Source organism: Aythya ferina (assembly GCF_964211825.1).
Source record: "Aythya ferina genome assembly, chromosome: 1".
In the NCBI taxonomy this organism is placed as follows: Eukaryota; Metazoa; Chordata; class Aves; order Anseriformes; family Anatidae; genus Aythya; species Aythya ferina.
Window position 1 is genome coordinate 190,637,914 of NC_140296.1, and position 24,464 is coordinate 190,662,377.

Here is a 24,464-nt window from a genome sequence, read left to right on the forward strand (position 1 = left end):
TTATATTGATTTTAATATACTTTCGCTTTGAAAAACTGTTTTCCTAAAATATTTTAACACTCTTACCCTTCTGACTAAACACCACCTTAACTCAACAATTTTTAAAACCACATTTGATGAATTTCAACTTCAATACTGATTTAACAAATTAGACAAATACTTTCTACCTCAGATATTACCAATGATAATCAGTCCCCCAAATAAATCGTTTTTTGGGCTTTTGACATAAAAACTCTGAGCAATTCCAAACAAAACAAAACCATCCTTAATTAAGCTCTAAGTTATGCTTTGGCTTTGACTGTATAGTTTTTCTTTGACTTCTGCAACCAATCTTTAAGCAAAGCAAAATTTAAGTCTGCTTCTGTGTATTCATTTTCCCAGCAGTTCCCATTGCACCTTTCAACACAGAAGATACATTACACCTCTTATCTGGGACGTAAATAACATATATTTAAACAACTCGTGACATTAAAAAATAAATAATATTAGAAAAAGCATCATGGAGCTTATGACCACAAATATCCAAGGCACTTTTTCTTCCGTATTGCAGAAAAAATATGAAGCAAGCTACTGCCTTAAAGCACAGAAAATTAATGATTACCTAATGACTAGTTGTTACATTTCCAAAATGCATTAATCAAGGACCACTTAGCAGATAAGACATCATGGCAAGAACTACATATGAAAAGCTGAGAACAATTCTGGAAGTGTCTTGAAAATAAAACCCACTTAATTGTTAGAGTAAAGCAAAATAACCTGTGCAGTTCTACAGAGTTACAAGACATCCAGAGATAAGAATTGAACTGGAATGATCCTGAACTCAAGCCGTAAAGACAGAAGTACAAAGAAATTTGTACTTTTCACTTTGAAATGTATCTGCATTAGGAATCTCAGGAACACTAAACTAAATCAACTTATTGGATGAAGTTGAAGGTCACCAGAATCCTATGCTCTCACTTGAAAGCGAGAACGTAACGTGACTGTAGTTAACTTTTGCGTAATTTAGTTCTCTAAGCCTCTGTCTCAGTGCCCTCAATCAGAATTCAACCTATTCATATGCTTCAGTTTATTGGGTTTTAAAGTCCATTTTGAGTTAGCCATAAATTTTTGGCTATTTCAACACAGTCATCCTTTAAAAAAAAATTTTGTTCAACCTTGGACAACTTTGGAAATAAAACTAAAATAAATTGTACACTGCATGCTTAATCTCAGTTACGACAGAATATTTGAATATTTGCCATTAAGAAGCTGTATCCACATTTAGCATAAGCTGCAAATTTAGTGGATCTCATCAGCAAGACAGACTCTTTCAGTCACTGGAAATCAAACTCAATGTGAAGTAAATACTTCACAGTCCCTGCTGAATTACTCTATAAAAAGCAAAGCTATTTACGTCTACTCTCTGAAAAATTCAACAGTGTTAAACTGTTGTGTGTATAACTCAGAATTTTAAAGAGTTCTTAAATGCAAAAAGATTTGCTGATAAAGTATCTTCAGAGTCTCTGGAGAGTAGACAGCACACGATTTTTGCTTCTTTTTAATAAAAACATCTTCACAAGATCTTCTCTCAACCATGTACAAAGAACAGCTGAGCTGCACAACCACTTGCCACAGCAAGGATTATAGCTAAGAAGATTGATGTGTAAAATACTACCAGAAATACACTGTGTTTTTACAAAAAAAAAAAAAAAAAAAAAAAAAAAAAAAAAAACCTTTATTTTTTTTAATGCAGTGCAAACAATGAAATAACAAAACCCATTCCTGTGACACCAAACTCAACAAATCCCAGATTCCCATAAGCTCCTCTCTGAATCCTGCCTGAAGCACCCCAGTGTGCTGCTCCTCGGTATTTCAGCCAACCTGCTCCCAAGCTACTGCATGCCCAAACTCCACCTGCCACCAGTTCAGGTTCAGGGCACTCAGCTAGCCAAAAATCCACCCTACAAACAAGTGATCAGCTTTTCAATCAGCTTGGCTCCCTTAACTGGCTCACAAGCCTAAGACCAGAAGAGCCAATGCCATAAGGTAACTGATCACAGCAGTTCAGATTTCTTCATCTTAAACCACTTCAGAAAAATAGTCAAACACAAGCTCCCTTCATAGCTTTTCCTCAACATGCATTAATCCTTTGTGTGAGCAGTCTCTAGTAGTTATTTTAACGTGAAGGCAGAAGGAAGCCTTTTGTAGGACACTGATAGGCTTTGTTTCCTCACTGTGTGCCTACTTTCAAGAAAACTGTAGGAATTCACTTGTCTTTGAATTCGCCACTGTTCCATCAAAACTGGTTGAAAGAGGCAACTTAACACATAAGCCCTACTTTCAGAGAAAGCCAGTCTGAAAATAAAGATGCACAGCTGACATGATTTACTAGTGCTTCTCATCCCCCTCCCTTCAGTTTGACAAATTCCTGTTAAAATTGAGCAAAGAACAGAATGTTTATTACAATTCAGCAGCAAGACAGAATGTTTTCAAGTATCACTGATGGATTACAAGTCAAGCAAAATTATTTGCAATTCTTGCAGAAAGCTATTACTTTTAAACGCAAAGAGGAAAATAAAACTTACTGAAAGGAGCTTCCATGCAATAGGACGAACTCGTTTGGGAATTCCAGACCAACTCAATTTCCGTAATTCTTCTATTAGAAGAAAAGTATTTTATGAGAACTAAGAAAATTATTATCAACATACACAGATATACTCAAATTATCACAATGTTGTTTACATTAATTATGCCTTCCTATGAAGTCCAATGAAATCAAAACATATGGCAATTTTAAGGAGTTCGTAAGACACTGGATAATTACTTTCCATAGGGTTATGTATGGGGAACAGGCACTACGTGATGAGGCACCTTTCTGGATTATTTCCCAGAATTTCTTTAATGTATATGCCTTATATTAACATGCAAGAGGTACTCAGCTTTTCTGCATAATGTGCTTCTATAGATCTCAACTAAAAATGGGATTTGCAGTTACATAAGCAGAATGATTTTGAATGCTGGAATTTATTTCAATGTTATATTTTCATTCTTTATGTTGTACTCCTCTACTGAAAGCTGCTCATCAGAGAGTATACCCAACTAAACCAATCTGTGAGATTTCACACTTTTTGTGTGTGTGTGAAATCTCTTTATCGTGGGGAAAAAGCTATAGAAAAATCTTTGAAAATGTAAAGACAAAAAGATGCCTGACATTTTCCCTAAGAAACAGTATTTTTATGAGGTATCAACTTGAGACAGTAGCTCTTCCTCTTCTTCCTCAGAGTAGAAAATAAGGGTAAAAACTGCACAAGTTCAAATTATCATCCTGCTGAAAACCAACCTGTTTTTTATATGCTTTTTCAATTAATTCTATATACTTGAGTTAACTAATTATGTGAATATGAGATGTTTTCCAAATTCTACACTTAAAGCAAGCATTTAAAAATATCCTGTCCACCTAATTACTTAAAAAAAAAAAGCACAAAATAAAGTAACTAAATAAGAATTTGTTGAGTGGATTCTATAGTTTTGTTTGAAATGAGCTGATTTGTATCTTTCCTATAGAAGAAAAAAAATACAAGGTGTTCAAGGTGACACCTTGCTAATGCAAGAACATATATATAAATCAAGGTTTTTTTTTTACTACCAATACAAATTATACTTAGAGGTATAGATCTGAGTAAATGTAGAGAAACAACAGAAAAGAAATATTATTTAGAAATATTATACTGAGCATCAAGATAAATTAAATCCTACAGTATTCAGTTTCACAATGCTATGCTATTGCACAAAGTCGGTATGTCACCAAACAACATTTAAATACATTGAACCATTAAAGACATAAAAGATACAGCTTAATGCAGTTATTCTTTATGACATAGTACCTCTCTCCAGCTTGGGCTAGTTTCTATCAGTAACTTACAAACACCATACCGCCAACAGGGCTTCTAAAAATGAAGTCTAGACAACAAATTTTGCAGGTTATTTTTTTCTCCTCACTTGAGTTTCATTATTTTTAGTTATCTTCCAACACAGTAGTCCTGCTATAACTCCTCACAAGAAAATTTTACCTTGAAGTAAAGGTAAAAGTTGAGAGAAAAAGCTAAGATCCTAAGCATCAAGTTACTTTGCAACATGGGCGATTTCACTGTCACATTACTCTGTTTACCCAATGATTTTTTTAAAAAATCAATATTGACTGCATTTATAAACATGATTATTCTTTGGTTATGTTTTGTTTTTAAAAGATTTGTCCTAACCCAGGAAAGAATTTTATCTCAAGAAGCAAGTAGACATTGTATGAAATGTTGTAGCAGTTTTCTCATTCCGTAATACAAAACCAATTCGTTTTTAACTATCAGCTTGAGAGTCACTGAATAAAACTATTGTTTCTATTACTTCTCTCTCTGCATTGCAAAAAAACAAGAATATAGTAAGAATACAGTTATTTTTGCCTTACTTGGCAACTTGCTGTAGAAACGTACTATTCTTCCATGGCTTATTAAGATACATATGAAGGGTATACACTGTATCAAAATCAGGAAAAGCAGAGTGTATCAGTCTAAGCAAAACGTAAGCAGAATCATCATATGCCTTCAAAGAAATTTATAAGCCCACAGTACTTCTGAACATAAATATGCATGGGTGGAAGAAGCCCAAAAGCATGCTTATACACAGAACTCCAAGGAATCTGGTGACATCCAAATAAATTCCTCCCTTGTTCTTCATTTAAAGGATTTTATTGGCACTGGAAGAATATGGGATGAGCAAAAGAGCACTAACGCCAAAAAAAATATGATACTACCAGAGTTTGGTGTGAAACGAAGTGTTAAAGCAACAATGAAAGCAGAACTTGTACAGACTATAAACACTGATTAAGAGACAGGGTGAAGCGCAAATTGAACTCTGTATCACAGGTTAGCACAGCAGCTGTACCAGGAGCATGCTGTCACCGAAAACACAAGGGATTCAATGGGAAAGACATGTCATAAGCAAATGAATTTCTCCGATATTAAATAAGTGACTCATGAATTTCAATGATATTAAATTTCCGGTTAGTAATTAGAAGCACTCAGGATTGTCCATTCAAGATAAAAAATTAGGTCTGGGCAGAGATTTGTTAACCACAAAGGCAGACACTGGCTGATGATGCACTGAGGACAGAAATCAGAAAGCAGTTCTAAAGTCAAAGAACTATTGAACTATGTCACAAAAACTGGAAAAAAGCCACGGCTGGATTCTGAAGAAAATCCAAGAATACACAAGACAGAGAAGAAAATAAGAAGCCCACAAACAGCTCTGCCATGACACACAGCGAAGCTGTGATACAGAACACAGCTGGACAGGAACAAGCTTCATTAAGTATAGTTGCAAGGCAAAGCAGATGGACTGCTGAAAGAAAAAACAAGAAATTTGATTATTTTTTTTTTAACATCAGGAAACGATGAATAACACCCTGCCAGTTTAAAGGAGAACAAAAGTCCAAGTACACCACCATTTGGAGCTGGCTTTTTGGGTTCTGAGGATTGGTTCTTTGTTGGCATTAGCTTTGAAGGATGAGTTTTTTAGGGAGAGGGGTTTGAGGAGAAAAACGTTGGGAAGCAGAATGAAGACCAAAAATACCTGAACAGAGAAATTGTTATTCTACAGTGGTATTAAGTGCTCATCTTCACATGAGCTTGATCTTTGGCCATAAAAGGAAGCCTATCCAAGAAGCTCAAATTAAACCAAAGTCTCTGCATTCCAAAGAACAGAAAGAGCCAGCTTCATAACAGATGTACAAGACGAAGAGCAAGGCTGCAGTTCAAAGAAAAATTGTTAATTCCTATGCTACAGTTATAGGTCATATCAATTTCAGTAATTTTGCCTAAGCAAGCAGAAGACAGAACCATTAATCTGATTTACATGCAATTCTAATTTTCTAGCCTACAAAAGTAGATAAGATACACTTATAATACTGCAAGTTCTCAATGAGTGTCCAAAGCAGGAATTACCACTCCACCTAATAATATGGACAGTGAATGACCAGAAATGCCATAAATCAGAAAGCTCAACACCCATCTTGTTAGGGAGTGGTGAGACCACAGGCCTGGAACTGGCCCTAACAGGGTGACACCAGGATTCTTCATCCACCCATCCAGGTGTGGCCCTGCCAGCCAAGGAATACCCCCAAAGTGCTCCTGATGACCAAAGCAGCTCTGACTCACCTGGCATGGTCTTAGCAGGTTCAGTTTTATTGTCAGACACCAGCTGCAATGATCAGGCAGAGGATGCCCAACAGGTATCCCCCAAGAGTACCTAGTCATACAAATACAGGTCTTACCGTTTTCCCATTATTTGCTCATTTTCATCATCCTCCTATTTCTCTTTCTCTACCCCAGTCTTCTCTTGAATTAATTAACTATTCCAATTACTCCATCCCCTAGCGGTCCTATTTTTGCTCCTCCAGACCCAGGTTTGGTGTTTCTGCGATGCCTGCCCAGGTACTGCTGGTTTTCTAACACTGTACTTTCCAAAGCTACCCCAGCACTCCCCTCCGGGTAATGGCACTGCTGGGACACTCCTCACATAACTGCCCCTTTGCTACTTAACTCCAGGCATCCCACACGGTGCTAACTGCAACTCCTGGCATTCTCTGTGCTGTGGTTGTTACGTTCAGCAGTTTCTCAATCACATCCAGCAGTCCGCCATGCCCCAGTGAATTAGCTCAATCTCAGACCAGGGCACAGTCAGCAGCTTGGGACTGCAGGCAAGTATCCAACACATCTGAACCAAGTTTCTATTCTGCACACGATTTCAAGTAAATCCCTGAGCTACCAAGCACTAAATCATAAGTAGCAGTATCACTGGGTCTTTCCTTCTAAAAGCCAAAAAGGCAGGAATCAATCAGAACAAGTAGAGGCAAGGTAGGCATGTACGAGTATCAGAAATATGGTATTTTGTACGCTTTATGAATTAAAAGAGAAAATCCGCCTTTAGCTAAATACAACACTAACAAACTACACACACATTTCTTCTCCACCCCAGAACACGATAATAAGCTCCGGTTTTGGTTTAGTAACAATGAAGGCCCCAAGTCTTCAAAAGCAAGTGGTCTCCAGCTGTGCATCATACTGCTCCACTAGTCCTTGTGCAGTATTTATGAGTGCCTGTGTTTTGCCTCTTGTAATCTATTTGTACTATTGGTAGGTTGGCTGAAAGGAAACACATCTTACACCTTAGTTTATGGCTTTTTCATACAATCATTTTGCTAAAGCTTCAAGTTTTGGCTACTGTTACACAAACACCATTTACAAACTGCGTAATAAGTATAGCATCTGTGGTAGAGAGAAAACAAGTTGCAACTCAGAAACTGCTTTTATTATTTTTACACATCAGTTTTTCATTTTCACTCTGTATTGCATTAAACTCTCCCTAATCTTTCACATTGCTGTTTTTCCTCCTCCCTCAACTCTGTCCAAGCAGGAATCTATGCACAAACACATGTACCAGCCTCTCAAAACAATCCAAGAAAAGTAGTAAAAAAAAAAATATAACAATAAATAAACACAAGCATAAAATAACAGAAGATGCAAATCTACTGTCAGAATCAGGTAACGTGGAGCATATGATAAAACCAGTGACAAATCATCCAGGAGAAATACAACATACTGCTAGGTAACTAATTTCAGACCAAAGACTGGAACCATGCAAATGGATTGGAATTTAACTTACTCAAGTAAAACTTTCTATTCTGGGATGCAGCTGAGCTTTCTTTCTATGTTCAGGATCAAGCCAGAATAGTTTTAACAACAAGATTTTAAATTATAGCACCATTTCTAATGAAACACCTGCTTCTAGGAAAAAGATATGTAACTTTGTAGGACTCACTGAACTAAGGGATCATTCCTTAAAAACTAAAGACAAAAGAATAATGTTTTATTTTGGCAAGTTTAAAAGAAATTAGCTTTCATCCCTGACACTACTCTGCAATGAACACAGATTTTCTTTCATAAGGGAGAGCTTAAATTGTCACATCATTTCAAACAATAACATGCGTATCTTGTGATACTGAGTTCAAAGAACTTGCTTTTTTCTGGAAGTGGGAGTAACAACATACAGCAAAAGCTAAGCACCTCTGTTTTACAACATAGCAGTTATTTAAAACAGGTCCTTAGGCTGGTTGTCCACAGTACAGGATTCTGGAGGGAAAAACTCCCCACATCCTCCCACGCTAAAGATAAATAGAATAACTGTTTATGTTCCTCTGCCACAGCCTGATCCTTTCTGGGTGCTCTTTTTACACCTGGGCTGTTTGCTGGGCCTCCAGAATCTTGCACAACGCTCCTCCTCCAAGTATATTTGAGAAAATCATTAACTGTTAGCTTCTAAACATTTTGCAAGTTGTTTATCTCAAACTTTTTTTTAGCAGTTTCTGTACGCTGGCAGGATTTATATTCTGTTCTACTCTCCTTGGCTGAGAACTTCACCTTTTCGGAGGCTGTCTGCTTGCACTTAATAACCTCTTCTGCTCTGTTGTCATGCCATAAAGGATCCTTCTGAACTTTCTGGTCTCGCTTCCGTAAGTGGTATGGTAATTGCTTTCAGCACAGAACCTGTTAGACAGATGACTGCACAACTGTGAGCTCAGTCAGTTCCACCACATACCATTACCCCCGGTACGATTATTCTGCTTTTGCACAAACATCGCCTGCTGTCCTGGATCACTGTCCTCCACACTGCAGAATCTCCGACTATTCCACCCCTGTACAAAATTCTGGTTGTAACTTTTCACCACATTGAGCTCAACAAGCATTTTGCCACCGAGAGACAGCGCACATTACGACTGGAAGAGGTTATGCAAGAATTCTTATCAGGTGTAGCAGCAAGCTTTCATGGTTATCACCCAAACAGCATACAGCCTGACCCTTGTACACCACAGTTGTCAAAGCATCGATTCACGTCATGCTTGCCTCTGATGGTTCAACACCATCAAATCAGGAGCAAAAAAAGAATAACCCTGCCCTTCCCAACAAGCATCACAGAAGCAGAAAAGCTGGTCGCAGAACAGTCAGTCGTAACACTACTGCAGCATACAACAGAAACACTTCTGAAGACAAGAGAAGTAGAACAAAGTGAAACACAGACACAGCACACCTTGTTAGATGCAAGGGAAAAACTGTCCGTGAAGCTAGACTAACAATATTGTTAATACATTAAATACGTGGCACATTTTGAAATACGTGCGTAACTGTTTTTAAGATGCACTTTATCCTTACAAGGTACCCATCAGATCACTTTGCAATTTCAAGTGATGATGTAATTGAAATATGTGTGTTCAGTCTCAGCGGGACTTGGGACATACGAGATCCATTAAAAGGAGCTGGAGAGGAGCAGTGAAATCATTCCACCATTCTTATCTCAAAATTAAAATTTAAGTTCTGGTCTGTAACACACCACAGTATCACAATTTCAGGATCCAATTTGCATTAGCTTTTCCTTTAAACTCCTAGTTCTTCCCTTCTCTTCCCATGTCTCCTATTGAAGATTCAACTTTCCCACCAAGAAATGCTAAATACATCCATATTCTGCAGTACCTTGTAACAGAAAATCCAAGTAAGGCTGAGTTTTCCCCATCCAATACATGATTAAAAAAAGCTTTTTTAAATAAAAAAGTCCCATACTGGGCCAATACGTAACACACAGCATGTTCAAGGCAGCAAATAGTTAGAAATTAATTTGTCAAGAACACAAAAGCTCCACAAAAACATATGAATGCCTGACAGAAGTCAGAAGTTTAGCTCAAGCAAATAAATCCCAGAAGACCTTATGCGAAGAAAAATCTATTTGATTACACATATAAAAAGAACACGTTTCCAAGAAACAGAAGCAAACAAGAAACTTGACAAAACATTGTTAGAAAACAGGTATGATGATATGCTGTTATGCATGTTGTTATAAATGGCTTGACACAATAAAAATCAGGATGTCAGCTCCCATGACATCCAATACATCCCTCCTGACGTCCAAGAAAGTAAAATTCACCTGTGCGTGTCCAAGTGTCTAGCCTTGAAAGCTGCCACAAGACCTCTGCAGCTCCTGACAGCTAGAGAAACTGCATCTGGGACCCATCTCACAGCTTCAAAATGACTGGGGAGCTGCAAGTTGCTCGCCTTACCGAGAGCACACATCTGGAAGCAGAGAGATATAGAAGCTGGAAAAGTGAAGCCCTACTTTTCCAACCTGTCAGCTTGCTATATAGGGAAGCTGTTATCTGTTCAACCTGTCCACCAAAAATTGTCATTTCCTTCCTTTCCTGAATAACGTTTGCCTTCCCCCTTACTCCCAACACATCTGACTTCATTCCAACAGATTCACAATTAGGGTGAATGCCAACTAACGTAAGAGACACCCAAAATAACAAGGAGGAATGCCAACTAACGTAAAGACACACCAAAAATAACGCGTTAAGAAGAAACAGGCAGACTGAAAAAGAAAGTCGGATGACACAGCTGGAGCACTAAGCCTACCAAAATATTCTAGCTGTTTGATTATTATGGTTAGCCCTTGACATTTTAGCTTTTTTTTTTCATTGTAATATCACTAGAATAATAAACTCATACATCACGTACAACTCATGTTAGTACCAGGACTTAACTTTAGCAAGTACATCTACCTATACTTAGCTTTTAATATTAACTTACAACTTTACATCTTGACATTTTTACAGCCTTTCACATAGCCGATCTGACTCCACGACATCAAGAAATTAACCTTTCTATGATTTAGACAAACAATTTTGCTCAGAAACAAATGCCATTGGGCCTTGGTTTCCTCAGTAATAGCACATTACTAAAATACCACGAAAAATTATCTGAAGATTCGGCAGTATGTGACACATTCCAAAGCTATAATTAGAAATCCAATTATGTTTACACCAGTACCGGCGAGTGAATATTTAGATAGTATTTTAAAAGAATAAAAAGCAATTATATGGATAAAGGCTTAAATGGCACCCAAAGGAAGGGAAATTATATACAGTACTTAGAATAAAATTAATATGTCTGTAGCTTAACGTTAACATACAGTGCACAAGCTTTGTCTAATCAAATTCCAAGAAGCAACACTAAAACTTTGGCCTTCCTTTAAACATTAACACAATAAACACAAGTCATCTTTAACAAGCAAGATCAACATAATGTAAAAGAACCATCAAAAATGGATATTGCTGAACATCAAAGACGGAAAAGGCATCCAGTGGTCAAAATGAAGAGCCTAGGTGCAAGGCATATTTCAGTTCTGAAACTCATCCATTTTTGCTAATAACGAAGGTAATGGATGAATACAAATAGCATTTTTATGTAATTATTTCTTTCAGGAGAACATTCCTACGGTACTTATCCAAATGCAACTATAATTAGAGGAAAAAAGGAATAACTACAGGTTTCCTTTAAATTGATCACTATAACTTCTACATAGTAATAGGAACAGGTACTATTTTATGAAAAATTTTAAAGAAGCTTTTAATACTGCTTTTTCTTTCAAACAAATACTCATGTGAAGCCTTTTATCCCATTTTTATTCATAACAGCATCTTGGTCAAGAAGAAACCACTTCAAATTTGTTCTGAAGAAAGGACTTGGAGTTTTGGGGGGTTTGTTTGTTTTTTAATTCATGGCATTTTCATACCCGTGATTTAATTAAGACAGACAAGAAAGAACAAACTTAGGAGCAAAAAAAAGAACAAATGTAAAGCTACAACTTTGCTTCTGTGTAGGGTACAAATAGCCTCTGATCACTCAGGAAGTTTATTAATTTTTATTGCCTGGAACATAGAAATACAGAAAGAGATGTGAAGGTGTATCTCTCAAACTTGGGAATTTATATCTTGTAAAAAGACTGTATTTACTATGTTTGTCTACCTTATAGTTTGCAAGCCTTTAAAACAAGGCATTAGAAGAAATCCATCCTTAACCAACACAAAGAGTAGCAAGGAAACGTACTTGCATTTATATTTGAAACTTGTCATCTATTTAATATCTAATTAAGCATTATTTTTTTTGTCATTGGTTGAAATGTTAGATTATCCCTAGTGAAAGCATAATTTCAATTTATTGTCATTACACTAACTCCTGTCCCTTATAGATTTCCCATGGAATTAGCTGTCCCAGTTATGAGCTGAAAACGTGCTCCCTGGCACAGGATTTCTTCAATAGTTTTAATGCCACCTACAAATCAGGCTCACATTTTCAATCAAGACAGTACTGCAAAATATCCTTGCTCCAACAGAATTAATGTTTCCTCAAAATTCCAGAACAAGGACGTACTCTATTACAAATTATTTGGAAAGTGAGCAGTTGTAAAAAAAAAAAAAACAAAAAAAAAAAAACAGGTACGATCCCACATGGAGCAGATCTCCACGCTTCAGCCCGTGGAGGAGCCCCCGGTGGAGCAGGTGGATGTGGCCTGGAGGAGGCTGCGGCCCATGGAGAGCCCCCGCAGGAGCAGGCCCCGGGCCAGAGCTGCAGCCCGTGGAGAGGAGCCCACGAAAGAGCAGGGGTCTGGGGGGAGCTGCCGCCCGTGGGGGACCCATGCTGGAGCAGTTTGCTCCTGGGGGATGGACCCCATGGTACGGAGCCGTGTGGGAGCAGTTCCTGAAGAGCTGCTGCCTGTGGGCAGCCCCCACAGGCTCAGTTCGGGAAGGACGGCATCCCGTGGGAGGGAGCCCACGGGGAGCAGGGGCAGAGAGGGACCACGAAGGAGAGGCTGAGATGAAGCATCAGGAACTGATCGCAGCTCCCATTCCCCTGTGCCACTTGGAGAAAGGATGTAAAAGAGAGATGGGATGGGGAAAGGTGGTTTCACTTTGCTTTTGGTCTCTCACTGCTCTAGTCTGCTAGTGATAGGCAATAAATGATATTAATCTTCCTTATGCTGATCCTGCTTGATCCATGGCAGTAATTGCTGACTGATCTCCCTGTCCTTACCTCAACTCTTGAGCCCTTTCCATCGTATTTTCTCCCCCTTTGAGGACGAGGAGTGAGAGAAAGGTTGTGGTGGAGTTCAGCTGCCCAGCTGAGTAAAACCACCACAGAGCGTGCTGTGGCACTAGCACAGGCTGCCCAGAGAAGCTGTGGATGCCCCATCCCTGGAGGTGTTCAAGGCTGGATGGGGCTTTGGGCAGCCTGGGCTGGTGGGGGGGGTCCCTGCCATGGCAGGGGAGTTGGAACTGTATGACCTTTAAGGTCCCTTCCAACCCAAATCACGATCCAATGAAAAAAAATGTCTCAGATTGAAAGGCTACTTTCTGAATTAACACCATGAAGCCCAGTTACTAACTACTCTATCGTTGAGTCAACTTATCTTTTTATATAATTCTGTGACCAATCAAAATATTTATAAATCACCACATATTTTACACCAAAAAAAAAAAATCTCCATTTGCTATCACTAACCAATTGTCACTTCTGCGTAGGAGACAGCATTTACTTTGCAGAAACACTCTTGGGTTTGGATGTCTTATTTCTAAGAGATAATAAGATTACACATAAATGCCTCAAATTGACATAATTTGTTTAATTTGGGAAAAAAACATGGTTTTAGCTGGTTTGCTACAATACATGCAAGCGCATACTTACTCTCTCAAGAAGAAAATGTTTAGAGCAATTATTCTAAAGGAAATCTTAGGACACTGTGCTGATGTAAAGATCCTTCATATTCCATAAATATTTCATGGGGCATTATACAAAGAAAACACACCATTAATTTACCAGCTTTATAACCCCAAGAGCTATTACCAGAGTTATTACCCACTACAGCTAACACACACATGGGGAAACAGCAAAGTCTACAAGCGTTTCTCGTGGAACTACAAGCTCGTCATTCTATCAGTTACAAATAAATAAATAAATAAATCATGGGACATTAAGGGAGTTCACAATTTCTCCGTATGCATTATTCATTTTTGATACAGCTGTTATTTCATTGCGATTACTGTAAACGGCTACATGAAGTGATGGCCTGCATGAACAATTCCACCGTAGATATGATAAACTAGATTTACATGTTTTATGCTCCTGTAACATAAATTCCTTGGATAATTTAACTACACAAAGCTAGAAAATTCTTTCCAGAGCACGAATTCATGGATCTGCAGCTCCCCCAACCGCACGTTATAATACAGGCAGAACATATAGAAAATAGCTTTAATAAAGGGCTTGTTATTACTATGGCAACCACAGCAACTGGTTTCCAAAATGAATAATAGCTCTGTTAGGCGCTTCATTAATTTTTTTTTCAGGCAAACACTGCCCTTAATCTTCTCAATGGAACAAAGAGTTATTCTGAATGCATGCAGAAAACAGCAAATAAAGTCCAAGCAAATGTTGTAAATACACGGTAAGACCCTTTCCAGGACCTTTGCTAGAAGTGAGCAGGGAAGTACAATTTGCCAGTTATTTTGTGAAGAGAACTGGAAAAGCAGAAGTAGATGAGGTTGGTGTTAGAAGGCACGAGAAAGCAAGTGAACAGTAGATTAGGCAAACAAAGGCAAAAGGAATGTTACTAAACCCAGTAAGAAAGAATCACAACAAGGGAAGCCAACAACGTAAATACTGAGCCACAAAATTCAGTTATCCACAGCTGCAAGTCTTAGAGAGCTTCTCCCACTAAAAATAAATCAGTAAATAAAAATGAAAAGAAAATAAAAGCATGAAATGGTAAGGTCAACCTGCAAGGCACATTTATCTCCAATATAAGAATATCAGAGAAACAAAGACTTCCTTTATATCTCTTCCCTGAGTATCTCTGGCTAAAGAGGAAAGCTGCTGATAAACTCTATGATGTAGAGAAAGGAGGATCCTGACCAGACAAGGAATCTCATGTGGAATTACACCTGATGGGCCAGAGTTAAGCTAGTGGTCACTTCCTCTACCTGAACGCAAAACTGAACTTGTGAAAATCAAATGAATACACAGGCAATCTAGCAAAAAATAATTAAAGTGAATGAATTGACTTAATCATACAAAACAGTTTACAGATTGCATTTCAGCTATTGAGCTCCATGCCACTTTGAGGCATCTGACATTTCAGTGTTCCCAGCCTTTGAGAAGAACTGATGTCTGATGATCAGTTCACAGGCGAGTAGGATTGCACCACATTCCTCACAAACATTTCATGGATTGGGGAAGACAGGAAACAAGACTGAATCACAGTTTGTGGCCAAGCACCGAGGGAGCTGGAGAAGTTAAATTTAGCTCACACTTCGCAAAAAAAAAATGAAAAATTGCTGGTATGGCTGAGAAAACCCTTTTACTCTCGTCTCAAATGCCAGCACTAACTAAGCACAAACATCCAGCTGTGAAAGAACCTTGTCTATGCCTACACTGAACATAGGGCTTCCAACTGAATCACTGAAGTAAAGGCTCATAATTAAAGCACTAAGAGCTACAAATTTTTTTTTAAACATGCCAGATCAGGCTTAAAAGCTTTTCCCTAATTTCTCACCTTTATCACAACAAATTCCTGTAAAACACTAACTGTAATCCACGCAAGTTTCTCCTCAGTTGGCAGTGAGCACTCACTGTATCACAAGAGTAGTTTTCCATTAGCGTTAAAACAAGTGTGAGGCCGTTTCTAACCAATAATCGCTATCAGGAAGGCAGCACAGCAGGATACCCAGAGAAATATGCTCTACTGTGATTACTTTCCCAGGCAGTAACAGCTTAACACATATTTTTAGATATATAGATATATCTCAAACTTTAGAAGTGCGCTTTGATAGAAAACACTTTTCATATTTAAGCTTTCTTCCATGTACTTCTGAAACAAGCAAATAGAGTAGTTCTCCCTTTAACTTGCACCAGCCTCTGTTCCAGGTTAAGTTGGTAAATGTAATCATCATAAGAAGCACTAGGCTTTCATACCAACAAAACACAGCAGCCAGAAACAGTAAATAATAATAGTAATGCACGACTTTTGATTGCAGGAAAATGTAATTCTTTTTAAAGGATTTGAAGTTACATCTTGCAGTAACAATTCTGTCTTTCTTCTAGGCGTTCTGCACAACCTGAACTAGTAAGTTTTAATTTCAAAGGCTGCTTCTTCATGTTTGATGCCTTCGTGTTTTTTCTTGCAAAACAGCTTCCAGTTATACTCCATAAAAAAAATAGGTTTCAATCTGGTTGCATGTGTGAAGAATGGTATCCCCTAAAGGAGGCATATTTAACACACTATACTGATGTTTCAGAAAGTATTTGCCAGATCTGGGTATCTTATGAAAGCTTCATACTCTGACTTAGGGTCTGTGTTTTTACTTTTCTTTACTGAACTTCAAAAGAAACCAAAATCACAGGGTCAAAGCATCAACCCATTTTCTGGAGATGACAGCTAATTTCTACAATAAGGCAAAATATTTGCAGAAAGATTAATATGTGAATGTTTCAATGGACGCACAAATTCAAGTTGCTGCTAATGAACTAAGCAGCTATGAATTTTCTGTTTGATTAACAGTGGAAGAGACAGTGGCCATAAAAACAGGATGAATTATACTGCCTTGAGCCTCCATAAACTGACTTGCAAGCAGGATTGCCACTGGTTACAACATATCAGTTCTTAATCTTGATGATCAAAAATTTCAGGGACTATAGAAAGTTCAAACTCCTCAATAGCCTTATTGGAGACAATCCTAGTAATTTCCTCCCAGGCTGCACTGCTTGCACAGTGGCACAGGAAACAATCAAGGCTCTTCCATCAGACCATCTATGGCTATCACAGGGAATACTGAACTTCTTCCCTGAGTCTCCTTTAATAATGATAATGCACATTTCACATAGCACCTGCATATGTTCAGCTTTCATGATGCTACCAGGTAAGAAAAGGAAATAGCATACCTAAGAAAAACAAACAAAAAAACAAGAATATTTCATCACAGAGTAGCTTTCTTTCTTCCAGCTCAACCAGAGTGAAAAAAATCCTTCTGACTGATATTGTCTACAATATGTTCAGGCTTAGAAATGATTTTTGAAGAGCTCATCAGAAATCAATTTAAAAAAAAAAGGGGTATATGGTCTGCTAAAACTTTATCTGACACACAAAAAAAACTTTTAACTAAATGAATTCCACAATTTGTTGGGGAATATTGTGCAATTCCCATGATTTTTTGATGACCAAATATAGGCAACCACCAAAGTAAGTTTTGTGTGCACAACGGGAATTTGGATAATTTTTGGATTGTATTTTTTTCTGACTTTAATCCCATAGCATCAGTTGAAGATTCGGTCCACACTACAATGCTCTATATTTCCAGAAGTATTGTAATAGAATTAGTACAGAACTCCTTATCTTGCTGAGAAGAGGATGAGCATAACATGGGAATTCTAAAGATTATGCTAAGCAAGCATTTATTTTTGAGTGGTGTTCAGATCAATGATTTCAATCTAGATGATTTTAATCGTCACGGGATTCAGCACAAAGGAGAACTAATTCTATTCTTTATACCATGCTGCTGTAATTAATAAAATACAACTAAGAGCTTCTCAAGTTACTTCTCAAGTATTTACTGAAAGAAGTCCACAAACCAGGAACTAGTGCTCTTTGGTATAGTCTATGATGTCCCATACTCATTAATCAAGTCATAGCAAATACAATAGATCACAAAAGAAGGGCTGGAGAAGCAGGGATTTAGGATATTGCCTCCTTTTCCAGGACTAAGAAAAGGGGAAGATTATTTTGTTTGTTAATGCAATCTGCAGCTGTTCAATCTTAGTCTTTTCTACCCACCCTCCACACAAAACAAAATCTTAACTCAGTGATGGGTGCTGTTTGGAACAGGAACCTCTGCTCAAGTCAGAATTAACAACTCTTTGTTAAAAAGAACACGATGCAAATTTACATTTTTTCTGCCCAAAGAAGGTGTTGATTCCAACTACAATTTTTGTCCATTCACTTCCAGAAATTATTTCTTGGTTGAATAATTTCCACCAGGTAAGTATAATCAAAACACAGATGAATACAATCCAAAAAAGAACACCTGAGCTGCATAACAACAACATGCAATTCAGTACCAATTTGTCTTGGGATTATATAAATTAAGTTTCTTTAACTTATATCATGCCAGACAATTGGTATCTCATACTGTATGTTCATCAAGCAATGATAAACATGAAAACTAGAACTAGAGAGTCTGCACTAGATTAAAATTAGATTGGATACTGAAAAATTTATTTTTGCTTTTCTGTTACCATGTATTCTGATGTCTGGTTGAGCAAAAGATTAATTTAAACAATCCTTGGCCTTACTGTGAGAGCAAAAGAATTAATAACTGTAAAGCCTTCCACTACAATGAAGAACTAATTAAATGTCAGGGCACCTAAAATTTTACAACCATATGTGAGAGAGACAAATGAGATCAATGAAAATATTTATTGATGTTTTCAGATCAATCAAATGGCTGAAGTTATGACCTGCACAGTTGTGAAGGTTATGATGCAGCTGTGTATGGCTTCTCTCCCTGCACCAGCGCATCCTGAAGTAAAAATTATGATGCTCTTCACTTTTTGCTGCTTAGACATAAAAGGGGTGATTCTCACACTACATTTAGCACCAGTGTGACCTCACGTTGAATACTGTGTGCAGTTCTGGGCTCAACAATACAAAAGGAATATTAAGGTATTGGAATGCATCCAGAGCAGGGCAACAGAACTGGTAAAAAGGCCAAAAGGCATGTCCTGTGAGAAGCTAAGAACACTTTGGTTGTCTAGTCTGGAGAAAAGAAGGTTAAGAAGCAATCTCATTGCCCTCTACAACTTCTAGAGGAGGTGAGGTGGAAAGGGAGGCGGTTGTCTCATGTTCTATCACTTGTCATCTGAGAGAAGAGACCACCGCTCCCATTGCTACTTCTTTTCAGGTAATTGCAGAGAGCGATGAGGTCTCCCCTTGGCCTCCTCCAGACTAAACAACCCCATCTCCCTCAGTCACTCCTCATATGTCTTGTTTTCTAGTCCCTTTGCCAGCTTCCTTGCTCTCTTGCACACACTTGAGCAACTCAATGCCCTTCTTACAGGGAGGGGCCCAAACCTGGGCACACTGCTGGCTCCCAGTTTGTTTCCTGCCCAGTAACTTCCCTGTCACTCCTCCCCAAGCCTATACTGCTCTGTGGGGTTGTCAGGATCCAAATGCAGCAGCCGGCACCCAGCCTTGGTTAGACGCCATACAACAGTATGGACACCATCCATCTAGGCTACCCAGATCCTCCGTAGAGCCTTCTGACCTTCACGTGTATCAACAATCCCACTTAACTTGGTATTGTCTGCAAACTTACTGAGGGTGCACTCGATCCCCTCATCCAGACCACTGACAACATTAAATAACTGGCCCCAACACTGGGCCCTGGTGAATGTCCCCAGTGGCTGGCATCAATGGGACTGAACTCCAGTCACTACAGCCCCCTGATCCCAACCAGGCAGTCCCTCAGCCAGCACAATGCACACCTGGCCAAGCCAGGAGCAGCCAGTTTCTCCAGGAGAACACTGTGGGAAATGGTGCGATGCCCCATGCCTGCCAGTGTTCAAAAGGCATTTAGATAATGCTCTTAGCGACACGTTTTAACTTTTGGTCACTGCTGACATAGACAGTTGGACTCCGATCGCTCTGTGTCCCTTCCAATTGAACTGCTCTAATTACATGGAGTGGAGGAAGAAACAATTATTTTAAAATAAATATGGACTTCTCAGATACACTGAGATAGAAATGTTTGCTGTATTTTATTTTGGTGTAAAAATAGAATTTTATTTTGGGTTTAAAGAGAATTAAATAACTGAGAAAAAAAATAGAGAAAATGAACTCAAATTACAAATGTCATAATGCAAAAGGGTTTTATTCTGGTTTGTTTGCTTGGATAATCTTGGAGGTAGAGTTAAAGGAATGTAAGGAGTTACAACAGTCATGCTGAGGATCTTCCCAATAACACTCTACTATAACCAGCCTATGATCATGCAATTCTTCTAATTTCCCAGGCTTCAGTCTTGACAGATACATTTCAATAAAAGTTTGCTAACTATACAGCCAAAACAGCAGTGCAAATTACTACTGCTATGATGTTGCAACTTCTGCAACCTCTTTAAAGAAAGAATTTACTTTAAATATCCGTAATAACACTTCCTGGTTTATCTTCTTTGAAGACATAAATTTAATGAATACTCTTCACCTAATTATATGCTATCAACATTATCTGCCTTTTAGGAGTTACAGTCTCAAATTACTAAATTAATTATTTTAATTGATATTTTGAACATTGGGAAATGGAGGCACAGAGACCAGTGAGAAGTGGTGATCCCTGGAGATCAATATTGGGACTGGCGCTGCATAACATCTTTATCAGTGACACGGACAGTAGGATGGAGTGCACCCTTGGCAAGTTTGCTGATGACACCAAGCTGTGTGGTGTGGCCAACACGCAGGAGGGAAGGGATGCTATCCAGAGGGACCTGGACAGGCCTGAGAGGTGGGCCTGTGCTACCTCATGAGGTTCAACAAGGCCAAGTGCAAGGTCCTGCAGCTGTGTTGGCTCAATCCCAAGCACAAATACAGCCTAGGCATAGAATGGATTGAGAGCAGTACGAAGGACATGGTTGATGAGAACATGCACTGGCAATACGTGCTTGCCATCCAAAAAGCCAACCATCTCCTGGCCTGCATTAATGGAGGCATGACCAGCAGGGCAAGGGAGGTGATTGTCCCCCTCTGCTCTGCTCTCATGAGACCTCACCTGGAGCCCTGCATTCAGCTCTGGGGCCCCCAGCACAATAAGAACATGGACATGTTCGAGCAAGTCCCGAGGAGGGCCATGAGGATGATCAGAGGGATAGAGCACCTCTCCTGTGAAGACAGGCTGAGAGGGTTGGCATTGTTCAGCCTGGAGAAAAAAAGGATCCCGAGAGGCCTTCTAGTACCTGAAGGAGGCCTACAGGAAAAGTGGGGAGGGATTCTGTCAAGGATTGTACTGATAGGACAATCAGGTAATGGCTTTAAATTAAAAGAGAGTAGATATGAGGAAGAATTTCTTTACTGTGAGGGTGGCGAGGCCCTGGCACAGGCTGCCCAGAGAAGCTGTGGATGCCCCATCCCTGGAGGTGCTCAAGGCCAGGCTGGATGGGGCTTTGGGCAGCCTGGGCTGGTGGGAGGTGTCCCTGCCCATGGCAGGGGGGTGGAATTAGAATGATTCGGGTGGGAAGGGACCTTAAAGATCATCTATGATTTATTTAGATACACACACACACCTGAGATCAGAAACATTACAGAAACAGAGGAAAACCAAAAAGGGAATAATTTTTTTTTGCTTTTTTTTTTTTTTTAAATCAAGATTGATCCAATACAGAACAGTAGTTAAAAAAGCCCTAACAGTACAACCCATGACAAGCACACAGGGTGGTGGTACAAGGGGCAGGGGAAGAAGCACACGAGTTCACTGTTCAAACATTGTTTGAACTCACTTTCATCTAATCTACTGTTAAGAAATATGAAAAACATTTAAGTACAGCAATACATTGAGTTGCTTCCACCTGCAAGAACATGTAAGAAAGGGGAAATTTTAACTAACAAGATGAAAGAAAACAACCAAACAGTAATTTGTTGAAATAGTGTTTCATTTGTAATGGCTTTTATGTAGTATTTAGCTCTTGAAACAAACTACAAGTCAAGACATGCTGAAACTATCTACATAAGTAGCGACTATATTTACTCAAATTCTAGATTTATTTAAATACAGACTAAATACGAGTAAAGTAAATTTTGAGTGTGTATGATGGATGGAAAACACGAAATGAAACTATGGAAAAAAAAATAATAACCAAAAGGCTATCTTTTTAAGTTAAATCACTGTGGGCCAAAAATAGCGGCTGTTCATTACAGTCAGCCTTTTAACAAAAATACAAAAACTTATAAGTAAGGCATACAGAGGGTATTTAGTGGAAGACAAGTGGAAGTGGAAGATTAAGTGTAGAAAGAGGTGCATTGGCAGAGATTTTCAACAAAAGACACCTTAGCAGAATAAGACACCCATTAAGAAATGGCATCTTGTTCTTCTGTAAAATAGTAAAAATAATGAAGAAAAGAAGACAACACACAGCTCTCCAGTATAACCAAGATATTAGAGCACAATAGGACATACGGTATTATGGGTAGAGTTCTTAGCTTGCTTAAAAGGGATCATTAATAATCAAAAAGACAATTGTCAGTAACAAAAAAAAGGTAAAAAATCATATTCCTAATCTGAAAAGTTTGCCATGTCAATAGTTACTATGTAAATGCAATGGCTAATATGCCAATTGAGTATCCTGACAAAAGGAGAAATAAATTTTCCAGAGACAAACTACGAAAAATCCTTTCAGAAACAATTTCGAGAACTTATTTTCAATTTTAATTAGCTGATAACAATAAGTTATTACCTCTAAATTGAAATATCCTACTAAAGAAGTAATCAGAATAAATGCTAATTATTATGTGAAACCGCAAGTTATTAAACCAAGTCATGGAAAATAGGAACACAAAATACTAATCCTGCAGAAAGCAATTAACATAAGAAACCATTTAAGGATATTCAGCACCGATTTCTGTTAGAAGATACTTAATTAAAGAAAATAAAGTTGTTCCAAAGCCTACTGATAAAGTACTGACCTTTGTTTTTCTGTGTGTTTTTTAATTCTTGATTCTTAGTTGCAAATGCAAGCATGTTTAGCAGATAAGCTGCCTAACACAGGAATACCTTTCAGCGATAACAGTTTGACAAGATAGATGTGACTAACAGCATGTCAAATGAAGCTGGGGTTGGGACAAGTTTTCTTCCTTTTATACTATATATCCACAAACTGGAAGAAGAATATACACAGATGTGATCAACTACACATGATTTAACACTGCAGGAGGCAAGAAAATTGAGAAACTTCTTAACCTCCCTATGCTGCTTTGTTAGCAGGCCCCTCCACTCCCATTAAAGCAACAGTTTGAAAGATTCTGAAAACCACGAGCCCATCTTCAGTCATTAAAGCAAGGCCCACTCCAAGGAAAGGCAAGGCTTGACATGAAGTGCACCTACCTCAGGCCAACTACAAGGAAGAACAAGCACGGGTAGATTACACAAAACTAGCGTGAGTTGTTCTCTCTCAATGACCTGGCCTGCAGTACCATGTCTGGGAGGCTACACAGACACATTGACCCTACAATTTGTTCTATAGCTGTGTGCCAAGCACAGCTGTGTTGCCATCTCCAGCCCGATCCTGCTTCCTGAGTTTGCACACAGTATAACTCAGAAACAAATATACACATATATATAACTAATTGACAGGGGTTTGTCCTCAAGGTGTTCTCCAACCAGAACTGCTTCTTACAGCAGGCCTCTTCTAGCAGCCCTTCTTGCTGCAGCATGATCCAGCTTGTTTAGCAGCTTTCATTTCATAATTTTTAACTTTATGAGATTAGCTAGCCATTCTTTGCATTATATTAATACCTGGAGGTGTGTTGTCATGCTTCTCTCTTGCAGCACAAATCACATACCTAATATCATTTCTATAGGAATTGTTTGTATTTTTTTTGTTGCTGTTTTGCTTCATATATATAGCTAACTACTCCTAACATCAATTTCAAAATTATACTTCCCCCATTCTTATTAGAGGCAATAACACCAAAGCAATAGTCAAATAACAAGTGCCAAGTGGAAAAAAGGCATATTATATTGTTTGCATCTATTTGTCACATAAACAACAAAGATACTTGCCAGACTTACAAGAGAAGTGGGTTAGGAGGACTTACGAGAAGACTCGGTACAACTACAAGGGCAATCATAAGTTACAAGAGTGAGTCTATTAATTCAGCTGTACAAAACATTAGAAATGAGTTAAAGACACTTCGGGCCAAGAAAACAGCCTCTTTGTTCACAAATAAGAGTTAAGTAATCTAAAAGAATTAATTCAGTGAATTCTTTTGCATCCTGAGAATTCGGGGGGAGGGGAGCGGGGGAAGGTCCTTCCTTTCCCAGCTTGTGTTCATTATTTCCTCTCATATCAGATTGTGCCTTGTGAAACTATTTGTACATGGTAATTATCTGCTGTATAAAACTGTACACAGAAACTTTGAGAACAGCTCTGTCATCATCTATTTATGGAATAACTATCAGAGTATTCAATTTCTGACTACAATACTTCTGGTATGTTATTTTTCCTCACTGGGTAACATGATAGCGCTGATGGAACCTATTTCTACAACTTGAAAACCAAGCTGTGGATCAAATCCTGACTCCAAAATCCACTACTGGACTTCAGCTAAAATAATCTTCACTTCCGAATGTATATGTATAATTCATGCTTCTGAGAACTCTTGAGTTTTATGGTGAGAGAAAATACACTTTCACAACCTCTAGTTGACATACATGACAAACATTGCTTTTTACATTCTCTCTCTAAGATAATTATTATTCAAGTGTGAATGAAAGGATTTAAATTACTAATTTTGTGTTA

General features: G+C 38.4%; 1 protein-coding gene across 1 annotated transcript in view; it reads right to left on the minus strand.

Moving 5' to 3' along the window:
• The window catches only part of TBC1D22A (TBC1 domain family member 22A), a 168,310-nt gene that overhangs the window by 136,576 nt on the left and 7,270 nt on the right, over positions 1-24,464 (minus strand). The window contains 1 exon segment of the mRNA XM_084505571.1: positions 2,565-2,635. Within this exon segment, the coding sequence (XP_084361697.1) occupies positions 2,565-2,635 (71 nt within the window).